Raw genomic sequence first — 14,613 nt, forward strand, 5'->3', positions numbered from 1 at the left:
TTAAAATTGTTAAAAACAATAAACAAATCTGATCTTAATAGCTTGGTTCACTTTCAAGCAGTTCTTTTGAGATCTATAATCCAAAATTTGTGTGGTTGAGATTCATACAAACCAAGTTGCAATGCCAAAATAGCAAAAATTACTCAAATTTGACTAGAAATTCCCTGAAATCAATTTTCAATCACAGCAATCAATTCAAAAATTTCCAAAACATTTTTTAATCCAAATTTTCTTCAATTCCACTCCACTCATCATGAGAATCCAAAAAGTCGAATATTTCAAGCCACAATTTGGCGAGATTCATGGCCTCTTTGGCCTGAAGTTTCTCAAGCATCACAACATGCGAGATAAATCCTGGACTGCTGATGACTTAATCGAACAATATGAGCGTATCAATGCAGTCTACGCAAAAGACAACAATGTCAAAATGCTACAGCATGAACAGGAGATAATGAAACAGGCAGCCGAATATAAAGATTTAAAAAAACAAAAGAAAGATAAAATTGAGGAACTGCAAAAACTCTTAAAAGGTGATGTGCAGCGGACTAAAAATGTTCTCATGAATTTTCCATCATATTTGCGAATGTACCAGAACAAGCAATCGTATGAGGTTCTTGAGGAGCTTGACGACAAGACATTTGCCATGACAAAGGCACTTGATCGATACCTGAGTAAACGAAAGAAGCTTATTAAAGGATATGAGACACGACTTGTAAGTTTGAGTATGCAAAATTGTTTAGTAGGGTCGTCCGTAAATGATGGATTAGTGAACAGTCTCAAATGTCCTTAACTTGCAACGTCACTGCTTAAACAAAACTGTCAATTTTGCCCGATCAGCACAATGCGATGAACGGCAATTTATGCTGTAAATGGTTCAAAATCAGCCATTCCAGTGCAGTTGGGTAACTTTGTGTCATACCATAACACAATGACATGCTGTTGCCCTAACGAATACGTTGTGCTGCTCAAATTGGACATTACTGTTTAATCGACCCCAACAAGCTAACCATTAATCCTCAATATTCTATTTTCAGCTCCAAATTGCAATAAAACAGGAAATCAACCGTTATTATGACATAAAAGAATTCCAACAAGAACGAGACACAAAGCGACTTCTCGTTGAGATCAAAAATTCCGAAACTCGTTGTCGTGGAATTGAATCAACTAATTTGACTTACAAGCATATTATTAATCAGCTGATGCGTGATTCACTATTCTACAAGCCCGTCATTGATGCTCTTAATTATGATTGGCAGGAACAAACACGATTGGTACAACAAACATTTAATATTGGTTTTCCGGCAATAAATCACGTGAAAAAGATGGATAAGGATGTGACGAAGCTGTCGAATATTAGTGCAAAGGAAAAGGCAGCTAGATTTGATGATATGGTGAAGATAAAGCATAGTCTCAAGGAACATTCAAAACTTGTGAAGCAGTTTATTCGACGGGATGTAAGTTGAACTTGGCTTTTTAAGGATAGAGCTTAAAAGGTCCTTTCTTCTCATTTTTGGACAAAATTCGTCAATTTGCTATATTTTTTGCTACGTTTCTGAATCAGACTATTCAGATTCAGTTGCATCCGCACTTTGACTAGAGTCCACATTCCATAATAGTTGGTATGACGTACCTTTGACTCATATTATGTCCTTCACTCGGCTACGGAAAGTTAATGCTTAATTAAATCATTTTTACCCAATTTTTAATTCTTTTTCCAGTCCGATTTTGTAAAGGTTGGGGATCGATATATTCGAGAAACACCATCGATGACAGAAGCAAGAGAAAAGGTCGAGAAAATTGAGATTGACGTAAAATTATTGAAAAACATCGTATTGAGTGGATCTGCTGAAAATATTCTGAAAAGGTAAGGATTTTGATAAATTTTTGATAATTTGTGTGGATGAGGGTCTAGAACTGTCATGATCCACAAGGTTATTCGAGGCATAAGAGGGGAATTGGCCTTCCAAAATCCTTTAGTCAATCTGATCTCGATTTATGCAAATCTTATATTGGACTTAATTACACCTCGTAAGGGCTCGTCCACTTATGTCATCACGTAACGCAAAAAATTAATACGACTCCTAGGGCAGGGTCGAATTCAAATTCGGATCATTGCACTACCCCCTATCTAAAGTCAAGTTTTTTGGTTGCTCAAGGAACACAAATTTAAGCTTTTCGCTGAGGAGACTCAATCCAAGTCAGCCATGTTAACTTTACAACCTTATATTCATGAAAGGAACCAATATTGGGCATTAAAAGCCTTCATGGTTTCGTCAGGTCGGTCCATATCATCTTGTTGATCTCCATATCATTTTGTTTTGTCGTCAACACGGTGACGTTGCGTTGCCATGGCTCCTATGCTGTGCCACTCTGGCAAGAAGATTTGATAGAAAATACAGTTCGATATCTTGAATGGCTTAGTATATTATGGACGTCTAACTTACTTACTTCGCTGACCGTACATATCAACTGTGACGTGCTCTCTCAGTTGACCACTAAAACAGTCTCTATCGCTAGCTGCCCTGCGCCAAGTGGTCTTATGAACGTCATATACAGATATTTTCAAAAAAGAATCCATCAGACTTTTGTCGAGTTGATCCAATTCCATGGCTAATTAAATAATATATGTTATTTCATCAACATTAATTATCATAATTCATTATGATATCCAGACAATTAACACATTTCATCATACAGAAAGAAAGAAGAAAGAAAAAAAGTTGAAAAGGCGTTGATGCACTAAATGTAAATTTATTAATAATGCAGTTATATATTATATGACGTTCATGCATTATGAATTCCAATTTCATAATTTTCCCAGATTTCATTCATTCCACGAAAAAAATAAAATAAGCAAAAAAAAAGTGCATCCAAAAGAAAAAAAAAAGATCCCAAACTCATAAGTGCATCTCGTTAAGTCATAAGCTCTCTTCTTTCATTCATTCTTTCTTTCTTTTTTTATGTGCTTCATGTGTGTCTCGACACATTCAATTAAGCTCTTTCCGTGTGTGCATTTTTAATTACTTACTGCTTTTTTTTATTGTGAGAAAAATATTTTTATGCTTCTTATGCGGACTTTTGTGAACTAGCTATGCGCACTTATTATCTCATCTTAGACGTATAATTTGGAAGTGTGTATCTATGGATTTTGTAAGCTTTTAGGCATGCTATGTAGATTTTTGATGATTTTAAGCATGCTATGTAGATTTTTTGTTGATTGTGAGACTTAAATTTGCATTTTTGTTGAATAGAATTTAAGAATTAAAAATTAGGCAAAATGTCTGTTAAGAAATGTTTGAGAGTTCGAATCTCAAATTTTGAATGGAAACACTGAATGCAAATCATATGGAAATAACTACCGTCTGAATATTTTTTTCTTTTGTTTATCAAAGCCTTTGATAGACCTATCAGCTTCTTTGTCAGAGGTCGAAGTCAACTTGAATTCGATCTGGAATTTTTTTTCTGCTGGCACTTGTGAAGTATGACATTTTGTACTATTTTTAATCACTTCTTGCAGACAAAGAGCGTGCTCTCAAGAGCAGAGTAAGTTGAGAGCAACGCTCACGAGCATGCTCATCTAGCATATTTAAGGTGTGCAAGCTCTCGAGAGCATGCTTTTTGCCTGTTGGAATTCTAAACGAACTGTGGCAAACTCAAGGTTTCGACCTCTAGTTTTTGGTTTCTTGTCTATAAATTTACACCGTTCAAGTTCTGTTTAAGTAGCATTTAGGAAGGTATCGATTGGTAATTACGAAGGATTTACGGAATTACGGTAAGGAAGGTTGATGGGCCTGAGTATGAGAGTAACGGAATTGAGGACCAGTATCAAATTTTATTATCATTGGGAAAATACATCTCTAAGGTTCTCGATACGAGATCAAAACTTCCCGGTCACAGCCTCTTTATGTATCAAACCCGAGACTTCAGGAAATCCCACTAATTAATTTTTTTCATTCCAGAACATCAGATATGTTCATCTTAAAAGACCTTAGTCGAAAGATAATTGCAAAATCTGACATCAAATACAAGAAAGTTATGGATGATTATGAGACCGTCAACTTCATCTATCTGTTACTATTTGACGGTCAACCGGAATTGTATAAGGAACAGTAAGTGCTAATTATGTTCGTTCATAGAAAAATAAACAATAATGAAAATAATTTTACAGATTTTTGCCAGAAGTTGTTAAAATAGAACAAGCAATAAAAGCTGAAAAGGAGATGCAAAAGCAGAAATTGGAATCGTCAAAGAGTCAGCAAAATTTGATTGGAACGATGAGGTTAAAAGCATTCAATTGACTTATAAACTTTATTTATGTTAATTAATCCATATGGCATTAAAATTTGCAGGTTTGCCATGCAGCACATATTGAATGTCCTTCGACATATTGGAACTGAAGAGTTTTACATTGAACGCGAATATCCGACTGATGTATTGGAATTGCCGCTATTAAAATTCAATAGCAATTTACCAGAACCACCGAAAATTTTACAATGGGATTGTAAGCCTTTTATATGAGCCATCAACTGAATTTCATTGAGGAACTAATGTTTTCATTTCCATTCACAGTTGAAAATTTACTTGAAATAATAACAACAAAAGTAAATATTATGATGGAGCATTATGATCAATTAAATGGAGGAATCGATGATGATGAGGAACTGTTGGAGATCACCAAGACGTATCAAGCTGCCATTATTGACGACTTTTAATTTTGTCGTCACCATATGAAATAGAAATTTATGTAAATGATTGGGCAACAATAAAAGTGATGAGGAATTAGATGTCAATTAATCATTTGAATTATTCATCTATAGATCATTTGTTATTCTGAATCGATTATTAGATGAATAATTGTGTAAATAGAAAAGAAAACACTTTCTAAGTAACGAGGAAGTGAATTCTTTGATTTGAATTTTGGACAATGACTTCAAAACAATGATTAAAAGATCATTAATCATTAACGGTTAATTTAAATTTGAATTATTAGATCAAAACTTTATCATCTTGGGAAGTTTATCGTTCAAATTTTGAACCATCAAATTGAATTTGAATTTTTGGTTCGAAATTCCGTCATCTCGGGAGTTTAACGTTCAAAATTTGAAATTTTAGTCATCTCAGTAGGCAAAAATGATGCAAAAAATTTAAATTTCATCATCTCAGACAATAAATGATCAAAATTGTCTGTTTACATAATTTTTGTCTATAAATTTATTGCAATTTATCACACAATCAGTCATTGAAAATGTCAATCACAGTTGTTCATACATCATGTGAACTTTAACATCTCAAAACTCATCGTTAACCTCGAAAATAAATCAAATATAATGACAAAAAGATAATGATGAATTTCTTCAAACCACATAAAGCACGTCAATCAGACAACTGTGAAAATATTTCCTTATGTAATCCGGTATGTGATGGAACTAGAGCAGCATCTGAGAAACAGCTGATAATGTACGAATTTAAAATTGGATTAAAAAGCAATTTTTTGCCTCCGAAAATGTTTCAATTGAAGTCAATTTTCAGTCAAAATGTGAAATTCGTGCTGTTCAAATTGCCACTTCCAATGAACTTCCTTACACAAATGCTAATTATTTGGGGCAATAATTGAGAGCTCAAAACTTAATGAATTATCGATTATTGCAAGTTAAACTTCACAATGGAAGTAAATACTCGATTGGCAGTAAAATGGAACTGAGCTATTGAAAATTTCATTGAGCAATGGCTTTAACTCTTCGCTAGACATCCAATATGCGTGACTTACTGCTTATTTATTGATTCTTGGACTTTTTCTGTTTCTTGTGACATCCAGTAATGCATTTACAATCTGTGCTCATCACACAACAATTCGAGACCTAAAGATCATCATTAATTTCATTTCAAGTACGATGCACAGCAATAAGTCAACAGCAACAATGAAAAAGTTCCTCAAATGTTTCACTTTCGATTTCATTTGAATGTTTTTTTGAGGCAACATTGTCAACATCCAGCACAAATCAATTGTTCAAATTTGATAATGTGACTTCATATTAATAAATTAAATTAAATGGTAAATATCATCATCGGCAGTTCCAACATTTCTCAAAGTGATGATAAATCTGTTCCAGGTGTCTTAAATATTTCCTCATTCTTTCCATTCCCTTCGTCGTCTCTTCTATGCCTGCCTGCAATTATTTGCAATCACATCTTATTTGAAATGATAATTTTTCATCATCTTGTTGCTGCTTCTCTTATTTCTGTGTCTTATGGCGCTTATGAAATTCCCAAATGAAGGCTCTTTATTGGGAAATAAAGTCATGCAAAATTTGAAGATGAATAAGTCTGCATGCGGTGCATGGATGATGTAAAGAAAGCATAATTGATGTTATCAGTCAGCCTTAATGTAAGCAATTCGACATGGAACACCCTAACATGACCTAACTGATATAATGAACAGTGATGGTTGTAGCCACAACAACAATAAGAAGAAAGTATCATGCGGTGCAGTCAGTACTCAACTTAACTAATAATAATCATCAATCGAAGCCTAAAACATTCAGTAAGTTCATCAATCAGAAATCGATTTGAACTTCTATGTAGGCGGAAAGCATGGAATATTTATCAAAAATGGATATTTTTTATTATTTCAATAAACATGAAGACTATCAAGTCTGTTGGTGAATGCAGTTCCTTACATAATGGATTATTCAATTACTCATCTATTAATATTTTACTTGGATCATTAATTTATAATTGGAATCAATAGCTATAAAATCTGCAATAGAATCTAGTTCATGTTTTGAATCCAAAGACTTGCTGACGTGCGATACATAAAATACTTTTTGTAGTCCAAGTTGACCATGAAAATGTCGAATTTTTAAGCACATCATCACGACGATTTTTGCATTTTTATGGTCAGTGGTTCCTATAACTCGTTCTAGTGTTCTACTTTTAGAAAGTGATTGTAAACCAGAACAACACAATGTGTACGCTTCGTTGCAGTATAAAGGTAGGATCAGAAGTGGCCTGACGGAACTGTGACAGCTGGATTCGACACATTTTAGAGGTGAGAAATGCGGTTCGTTACATTATGTCGCTCAGAAAACTCAAAGTCTGCAACTCAATTAAGAAGCTAGACTTAAAACCCATAGATTACCTAATAAGATCAACAGTAGTGAGCAGTAGCAACAAAGCAATTAATGTGAAAGATAGTAAAAGTACCTTAAGATAAAAACTGATAATCACATATACAGGAACTGACATTCTGCAATATTTGTACAGAAACAAAGCAAACAAAACAATATTTTATGGACAGTAAATAATTTTTTAGTGTCTCTTCCATTATCATTGCAACATTTTCATCCACAGTGACTTGTTAAAAGCACAAACATTTAAAACGTGATTATGTTTTAGCGAGTCGTAATGACGTGACATGAATCGGAAGTTTTACATTTCCTAGATATAAATCCTATAGACAATTGCATATACAGAACATAATTAAAGCTAATATAGATAAAATGACATGCTAATTGATTGATATTGAAGCTTCATTTTCTATTAGAAGAATCTTTAAAATCCCTCCAAGCATTTCAATGTCACCAACATCCACACAATGATTCTCGTTCTTGAACTTCGAGCTGAATTAATTGAAAAATATCGCTTTGAATGTTGTCAAGTTTTAAGATTTGCAACTCACAAGTCGTGACAGAGATTTGTTGAGTGTCTTTCTATATAACATGAATAGAAAAATTTCTGTTCCTGCCTACAATTTCCATGTAGCTTACTGGATGTGATTATGATTGCAATTAAATAAATATGAGGAATTTGACATGAGAATTTTGGATGTGACTGTAAAGAAAATTACGTGATATTTTTTGCTATTTTAAAATATTTTGCATCGTGATACGAAAGGTTTGCATCAATTGACGCAGAGCTTTGGAACAGATGAAACAGAATTTCAGAATCAATTGATATCAATTGGTGAAAAGTTGAATTCAACTTGTATAAATTAAAACAGAGTTTTGCATCACTTAATGCATTTGAAGCAAAAGATCAATTGAAGCAGACTTTTGAATCATTTGATGCAAAAACATTAAAAGAAAAAAGTTTTACATCAGTTGAAGTGATATTTTGGATCAATTGATGCAAAACTGATTCTAAATTGATGCTAAAATGCAATTTTTAATTAAAAACTCATTTAATGACTTATTCTCAACAAAATAAATGTCATAAAGCATCAAATTGGCCAGTTCCATTCTATATTGATGAATTTCATAAGCAAATGATCCCCAAATCCACCCAAAACATTCAAATCAGTCAAACTTGCTCCACACTCCCCCAAATATTTCCATAACTCATCTCGTAAACATTAATTTCAGCTAAAAGCTAAATTGGACAATCATCACGCAAAATTGCCCAAGCTGATTATTGCAAAAACACCTTAAAAATCGCACAATTCAACACAAAGATCTCGAAAGTATATAAAAATTGAGGTAAAAGCATCATAAATGAACAATTCGGCCTCTATGTCAATTCACCGATTGTGGGCGTTCTATTCAGCATCTCTCAAGTATGTGATGGCAAACAATTTTATTAGTACAACGACTGTAATTTTATATTATTGGCACTGATGCTGTTGATGATGATGATGATGATGTTGACTTTTCATTTATTGCTTCATTTTTTTGTGTTAATTCCTTTTAAATAAAGACATTAAAATGACGACCTCTAATTGTGGCACAAATTTAATATTTCGTATCTCTTACTGCTTACTGCTTAACAATAGCTTGTAATAAAAATTCTTATCATAAATTTTTTAATGGCACTGAGCCTTGAAGGCAATACTTCAGCTTTTTATTGTTCGTCAATTAAATATGTACATGAATAATTTCATACTAAAATATGAGAGCTTTAGTTTATTTGTTGAAGATTGGTGTGGATGATTGAGCAGATCCATTGGATTATGGTAGTAAAATAGTCGAATAAGTCAAAGAATATTGAAGTTTTTAACGGTTTATTTGAATTTGAATATTTTGATGATGCGGAAAGTTTTGCATCTTTTGCAAATTGGCAGAAAAGATCAACATTGAAATATCTGTGAATTGCATTGAAATATCTCAATTAAATCGTTAAATATTGTTGAAATTGATACTTTAACATAAACCACAGTCCACTGAAGTTGTTGCCATAACTCCACAACATAATAAAATCCACAATCCTGCCTATTAGTTCTCCATATATTTACAGTCAATAAATCTCCATGTCATTTTAATGCGTCCTTTGCGTGGATCATCAAGCAATGGATATATTTTATCAGCAATATCAACATCGTATGGTCTACATCCATAACATGTGTCACTAACTTTCAGCACAACAGAACTTCGTTTGCCATTAATTTTAATACAATGTTGTTCAGCACATAGTGGATGTTTATTTGGATTTGTTATGTTCTTCGGTAACTTCATCCAATGTCTCGACAATGCAGCAACTTGATAAGGATCACTAAAGGACTTGTTTAAGGCACACGACCCGTAATTACCGCGCCATTCGTAATAGTACGTGATGTCACCCTTAAATAATTGATTTGGAAGTGAATCGCCATTAATCAATGATATTGCGATCAGGCATAGAATTGCGAGATAGAACTGATTGCTGTTAAACAAAAAAATGGAATTAAGTGAAACACGAATGGAATTTCCGATTCTTACCTGTTCATTTAACGTATTTTTCGTCTTGGACAGTTTGGCGACACAAAAGAAGTTTCATTGACTTTGTAAAAATATTGAATGGATTTTTTTTTGCATATCACAGATGTTTTTATAAGATTCTAAGTGGAACAAGAAGAAGTCACTTAAGCTTCTTATGTTTAACACGTTTTATTTAAATTGATTCTTAGGAAGATTTCAGGTTTTTGGTGTCGCGTGTGTACAAAACTTATCAATTTCCATTTTGCCAATTGACTCATCATCAACAGCTGCCGAAAATCCATAAAATTAAGCATGCAATATGAGCTCCATATCATCAATGCGATTAATATTTTAATTGATGAGTCATCGACATCCATAAAGACGTCAGTTATGGGAGATTAAATATCCATAAATATAAAATATCTGATGGATATAAAATAATAATTATGTATGTCTAGGTACATATAAAGTATGTAATATTTTATTGACTTAATCCAGTAAATACAGTTTATGAGCGCATATTAAAATTAAGTCAATAAAACATTATGCTGTAAAGTTTGCAATGAATTGAGGATCTCATGTGACTTTTTTATTGGAGGATTATTATTGGTTTGATGCCGTATCGTGTAAAGCAAGGATAAAGGCAGTAATTTTACACTAAAACAGCATTGTCCAAATATTATTTGTGTTACGGCACACGTTGGTAATGAGCCCCAACCGAAACCCATACAGTCTGCACAACAATGCACAAAGTATTATCAAAAGTTTCTAGAGAGCATGGGAGCTGGACAAAGGAACTTGTCATAAATCCATTTATTCCTTAAATACACATATCATGCTAATTGCAATGAGTATACTCATGAGCGCAATTGAGTCGCTAGGGTACCGTTACTTCCCCACATTGATAACAAGGCAGGGGGTATCCTAAGGGCTACGTGATGACTGGTGTCTGCCGTTTTTTACAGCTCAACATGAAGTTAACCAGCATCAGAAAACAACATTCAACGCATGTGACGATTAAGAGATCTAATTAAGGTGAGAATCGAACCCACGCCACAATTGTGACTCAGACAGAAATCACTTGTTTGTCTATATAACAGCCCGACAAAACAAATTAATTCCCTCACAATTTAATCCACAAAAATTATCCACCCAGATCATCATTTGAATCATTTCCAATTACAGAAAAAGAAGACATTAAAAAATGTGCGGCAGTAATAATTATAAATTTTTATGATGATTACTGAGCGAAAATTACTTCTGATATTTAGTCACTGCTTACACCTCTTTCGATTTTATTCAAATTTTGGGTGCGGAACGTGCACGATGGAACTGCTAAATTTATGGAGAATTTCAATAATTTTTGGGCTTTGTCTCTTCATTGAATCCACTTACGGGAAGGTAATGTAAAGTTTTTATTGATTTTCAATGACAAAAGAAATTGAAGGAATGGCTTAACATTTTTTATTTTTGGTATGTTTAGCACCTTGGCTTCTATTTTTCACACTTTAATTACACTTATGATGAGAGGTTCATGAACATTAATGTTGATATGTCGATGTATAAAAGGAATTCAAAAAAGCATCCAGTCCATAAAGTTCCAGAAGTGAAGATCAAAGTTTTGCATGACATTCCTAGAGTGCACGTAAGTTATGGACAGCTATACATTAATTCTGACTCTAATTTTTGATTAATATCTGCACATAGATTCAATTGATCGCAGAGGATATGAGAACCCATAAGACGCTGGCTAATCGGACGATTGATTTGTGCGATTTTGATGATATTGTTAATGCAAATATTTTCTTCAAATCGTTACTGAACCATTTAATGGAGAATCTGAAGTTTCTGTTGAAATGTCCATTTAAGAAGGTTAGTATGCTAAGTGAGCTGGAAGATTGTACAGAATTTGAGATTGGTTATTGACTGGATGTTGATGTGGTTGTCAATGAGACTTGAATTTTGAATTTTTAAGGAATTTGCTTTACATTAACGGTTTTTGCAGAATTCAAATTTCAAATTGTTGAGTTCACAAATTTAACGAATTTTGTAGACTTTGAAATTCAAGCAATTGGTAGAGTTCAAAATTCAACGGTTTTTGTAGAATTCAAATTTCTATTGTACTTGAATTGTAGAATTCAAAATTTTAACGGTTTTGTCCAATTTGTAGAGTTTGAAACGTTTTTGTAGAATTTGAAAAATTCACTGATTTTTAGGCTTAAAAATTTTAACGGATGTTGTAAAACTCAAATTTTTGACTGAATTTTAAAATTTGAAATTTTACCGAATTTTTGTAGAATTTACAGATTCAACTAAATTTAGAGAAATATCAATGTAGGAACTTATTTTTAGAATGAATCCCAATTAAAATCTACCTCAAATTTCCCCAAAAATGTCATATCAGTCATCAAAATTTGACCTTCATAGAACAATTTCCTGTTATGAACAAAACAGTTTATTTAATTTAACAATGACGTCCTCACTCGATAATTGACAAACATTAAAACATCCACAAAATCCATTTCTCACGTATAGCAAATCTAAATCAACAATTTTAAACAGTTAAATTGAATTTTTGCATCTCTTTTTTTCATGCCTTTAGGGTACATACGTGGTTGAAGAGCACAGCATGCCAAATTACGCGATCACAGGCATGATGAAGCTTCATGATAAATATCACAACATACAGAAAGTGAAGACAAAAATTGATAATCGAATTAAGACTATTTTTGAATCATCTTACACCACTGAGGTTTGCGAATTTGATTAGTGTTGCATCTTCATCTTATTTTTTATTTAACAATGTGATGTAACCATCATAATAATGCATGGAGTAAAGAAGAGAAAAACGGAAAAGAATTAAAGAAACTACAAATTATGATCCATAAAAACGTGAGCTTTTGCCCTTTTCATTTGATTCTCATCATAAACATGAGATCTTTATCTCTTTTTCATCTTTTTTTTGTATTTTCTTCCATATCCAACTTTATTTGGTCTTTTGTCAGACTCAAGTCAGACTTTTGGATTAAAAAATATTGTTGTCTTTTGTCTAGTCTCGTTTGCTGTTTGGGTATCATGTTCAAGAAGGTGATCGCTGAGTCATATCGGGTACGCGCAGGTCTTGTAGATGGAGATTCTTGTATAGAGTTAACTTGAAATTATTTGGAAACAGGACCATCAAGTAAACGGAGTATTGGGATATTTATCTTGAGTCGTGAGGTACACCATCAACCCCATCTTCCTACGAAATTCTCGAGAACGAGACTGAGACCAGCAGTTTCTCCAATTGCTTCCTGAAGTCTAAGTCACGACCAAGTGTCCAATTCTTGGTCTCAGCATCCAGAACCCTTTGTTCCTCTCTACCGTCATTCTGATTACCCTTCTAGGCATATATTATTGATTTGCTTTATTTACACTGGATATGTGGCTTTCAGTGTCGCGCTTGAGACAATCATGACCTCTTGCACCCATTCTGCCCTCTCAATTCATGGCTACAACCATTAAACATTGCATCAATAAGTCAATACTGATCAATACAAAGACCCAGAAGCCTGACTGACCTATAGTCCATCCAAAAGCTGTCCCTTCAATATTCTTTCACAGCCATTCCAAACCAATTGCTCATTTTTCAACAACTGACTGTTCATCATCATCGTCAGCTCGATCAATGCAACTAATGCTACTGCCGATGAATTATGTATGCACGACTTTTTAATACTCCTGAAATCAATGAACCATTGATGACTCTTTTTGTGCTGCTCTTTCTCCAAATCTATAGACAAGCAAGAAAAGAAGTTTCTCAGGTTAATTAAATTATTTTATGATCTGTCGAATGATAATTTATGGAAATTTTATGTGTGTCAAAAGGTTTCTAAGGAAGCTGATGAAGAGCATCAATTTCATGCATTATAGTCATCGATTTCTGCTCACTATCTTCCTTATTATTTCACATCTTTTTCTCTTATTTTGATTTGTTTTGTTTTCGTGCCAATTTTTTTATTTTTTTATTTCCAAATGTCTCAATTTGAATAATTTTATGGTCTACGGCAGTCTATGGTGCTTCTTTCTTATTGCTATTGTTGCTGAAATCGCGTTATATTCAATTATTTACGGCTGGTTATATGTGTCTATACTCTTCTGCGGTGTGAGAAGTGTGAGATGTGCATGCTTTTCTCATTTCACTATGCTTCATTTTTAGACTTCAAAAATGGTAAAAAGAAGAAACGGAAAGGTAAATAATGACCATATTTGTGAGGCGTTAAATATCATTTTATCATTTCTCTTTCTGTTATTTATGGTTATGTTTTATGAATTCAAGTCAAACAAGTAATACTGTCACTGAAAAACAGATGACAGTTTGTTTTCCGTCTTAATTCCGGAGGGAATCTATTAATTTATACTTTTTAACGACAAAATGATTATTAACGGATTTTAATAATTTGAAAATTTGAAATTTGGATTTGTTGTTTACATTTCCACCTCAAAAAGTTTTTATCAAAAATCTTTTTAAAGGATGTGTCTTTTAATTAGCAATGACTTAATTTATATTCTAAAGGGTGGCAAGGATTGACTGAAAACAATAGTTTACATTAAAACACAGTAATCATAGTAAAAATCTATAAATTAAAATTTTCAAAGTAAAATTATTAAAAGCAAATTTGATTTAGTTGGCTTTGGAATGACAGTGCCGATTTTGCTGTAAGCAAACCAGTATTTACATGACCAACACAATATGACAAGGCATACTTTTAGCTGTAAATTCGTTGTCAAGGTACCATAAAGGCAAGTTCACGTCTTTTTGTTTTGTTATGTACTGTACTTCTAAGTAGTTTATCCTTAAATTCCACATCCAGCCAGTAAAAGTGTGCAGACTAAGCTTATTACCTCAATAATCATGTTCCAAACATTCCATTCAATCCCTTACAAATTAAGACAATCGAAAATA

General features: G+C 33.0%; 2 protein-coding genes and 1 long non-coding RNA gene across 3 annotated transcripts; 2 read left to right on the forward strand and 1 right to left on the reverse strand.

Annotated features, from left to right (window-relative positions):
• Window positions 1-253: 253 nt before the first annotated feature.
• Window positions 254-4,712, forward strand: LOC139088005 (uncharacterized). Its single transcript, XM_070636985.1, has 7 exons — window positions 254-712; window positions 1,056-1,454; window positions 1,719-1,864; window positions 3,960-4,109; window positions 4,169-4,279; window positions 4,350-4,501; window positions 4,570-4,712. Exons 1-7 carry the CDS (start codon window positions 254-256, stop codon window positions 4,710-4,712), a joined length of 1,560 nt encoding a protein of 519 aa, XP_070493086.1.
• Window positions 4,713-9,179: 4,467 nt separating this feature from the next.
• Window positions 9,180-9,801, reverse strand: LOC139088007 (uncharacterized). Its single transcript, XM_070636986.1, has 2 exons — window positions 9,690-9,801; window positions 9,180-9,633 (listed from the first exon to the last, which is right to left on the reverse strand). The coding sequence occupies exons 1-2, from the start codon at window positions 9,695-9,697 to the stop codon at window positions 9,207-9,209; spliced, it is 435 nt and encodes a 144-aa protein (XP_070493087.1). The 5' UTR covers window positions 9,698-9,801; the 3' UTR covers window positions 9,180-9,206.
• A 1,127-nt stretch (window positions 9,802-10,928) lies between these two features.
• On the forward strand, window positions 10,929-12,453 carry LOC139088006 (uncharacterized). Its single transcript, XR_011544183.1, has 4 exons — window positions 10,929-11,069; window positions 11,152-11,313; window positions 11,376-11,540; window positions 12,271-12,453. It is a non-coding gene; the product is annotated as an uncharacterized lncRNA (long non-coding RNA).
• The last annotated feature ends 2,160 nt before the right edge of the window (window positions 12,454-14,613 follow it).

This window comes from Chironomus tepperi, unplaced genomic scaffold (assembly GCF_022539635.2).
Source record: "Chironomus tepperi strain 1889 unplaced genomic scaffold, CSIRO-AGI_Ctep_v1 contig_160, whole genome shotgun sequence".
Taxonomy (NCBI): Eukaryota; Metazoa; Arthropoda; class Insecta; order Diptera; family Chironomidae; genus Chironomus; species Chironomus tepperi.

Bases quoted from the DNA above. Each gene is read 5' to 3' on its own strand.
- LOC139088005 (XM_070636985.1), top strand. From the start codon at position 254: ATGAGAATCCAAAAAGTCGAATATTTCAAGCCACAATTTGGCGAGATT. The intron at 713-1,055 runs GTAAGTTTGAGT...GCAATAAAACAG, and splicing joins AAGGATATGAGACACGACTT to GAAATCAACCGTTATTATGA. The intron at 1,455-1,718 runs GTAAGTTGAACT...TTCTTTTTCCAG, and splicing joins AGCAGTTTATTCGACGGGAT to TCCGATTTTGTAAAGGTTGG.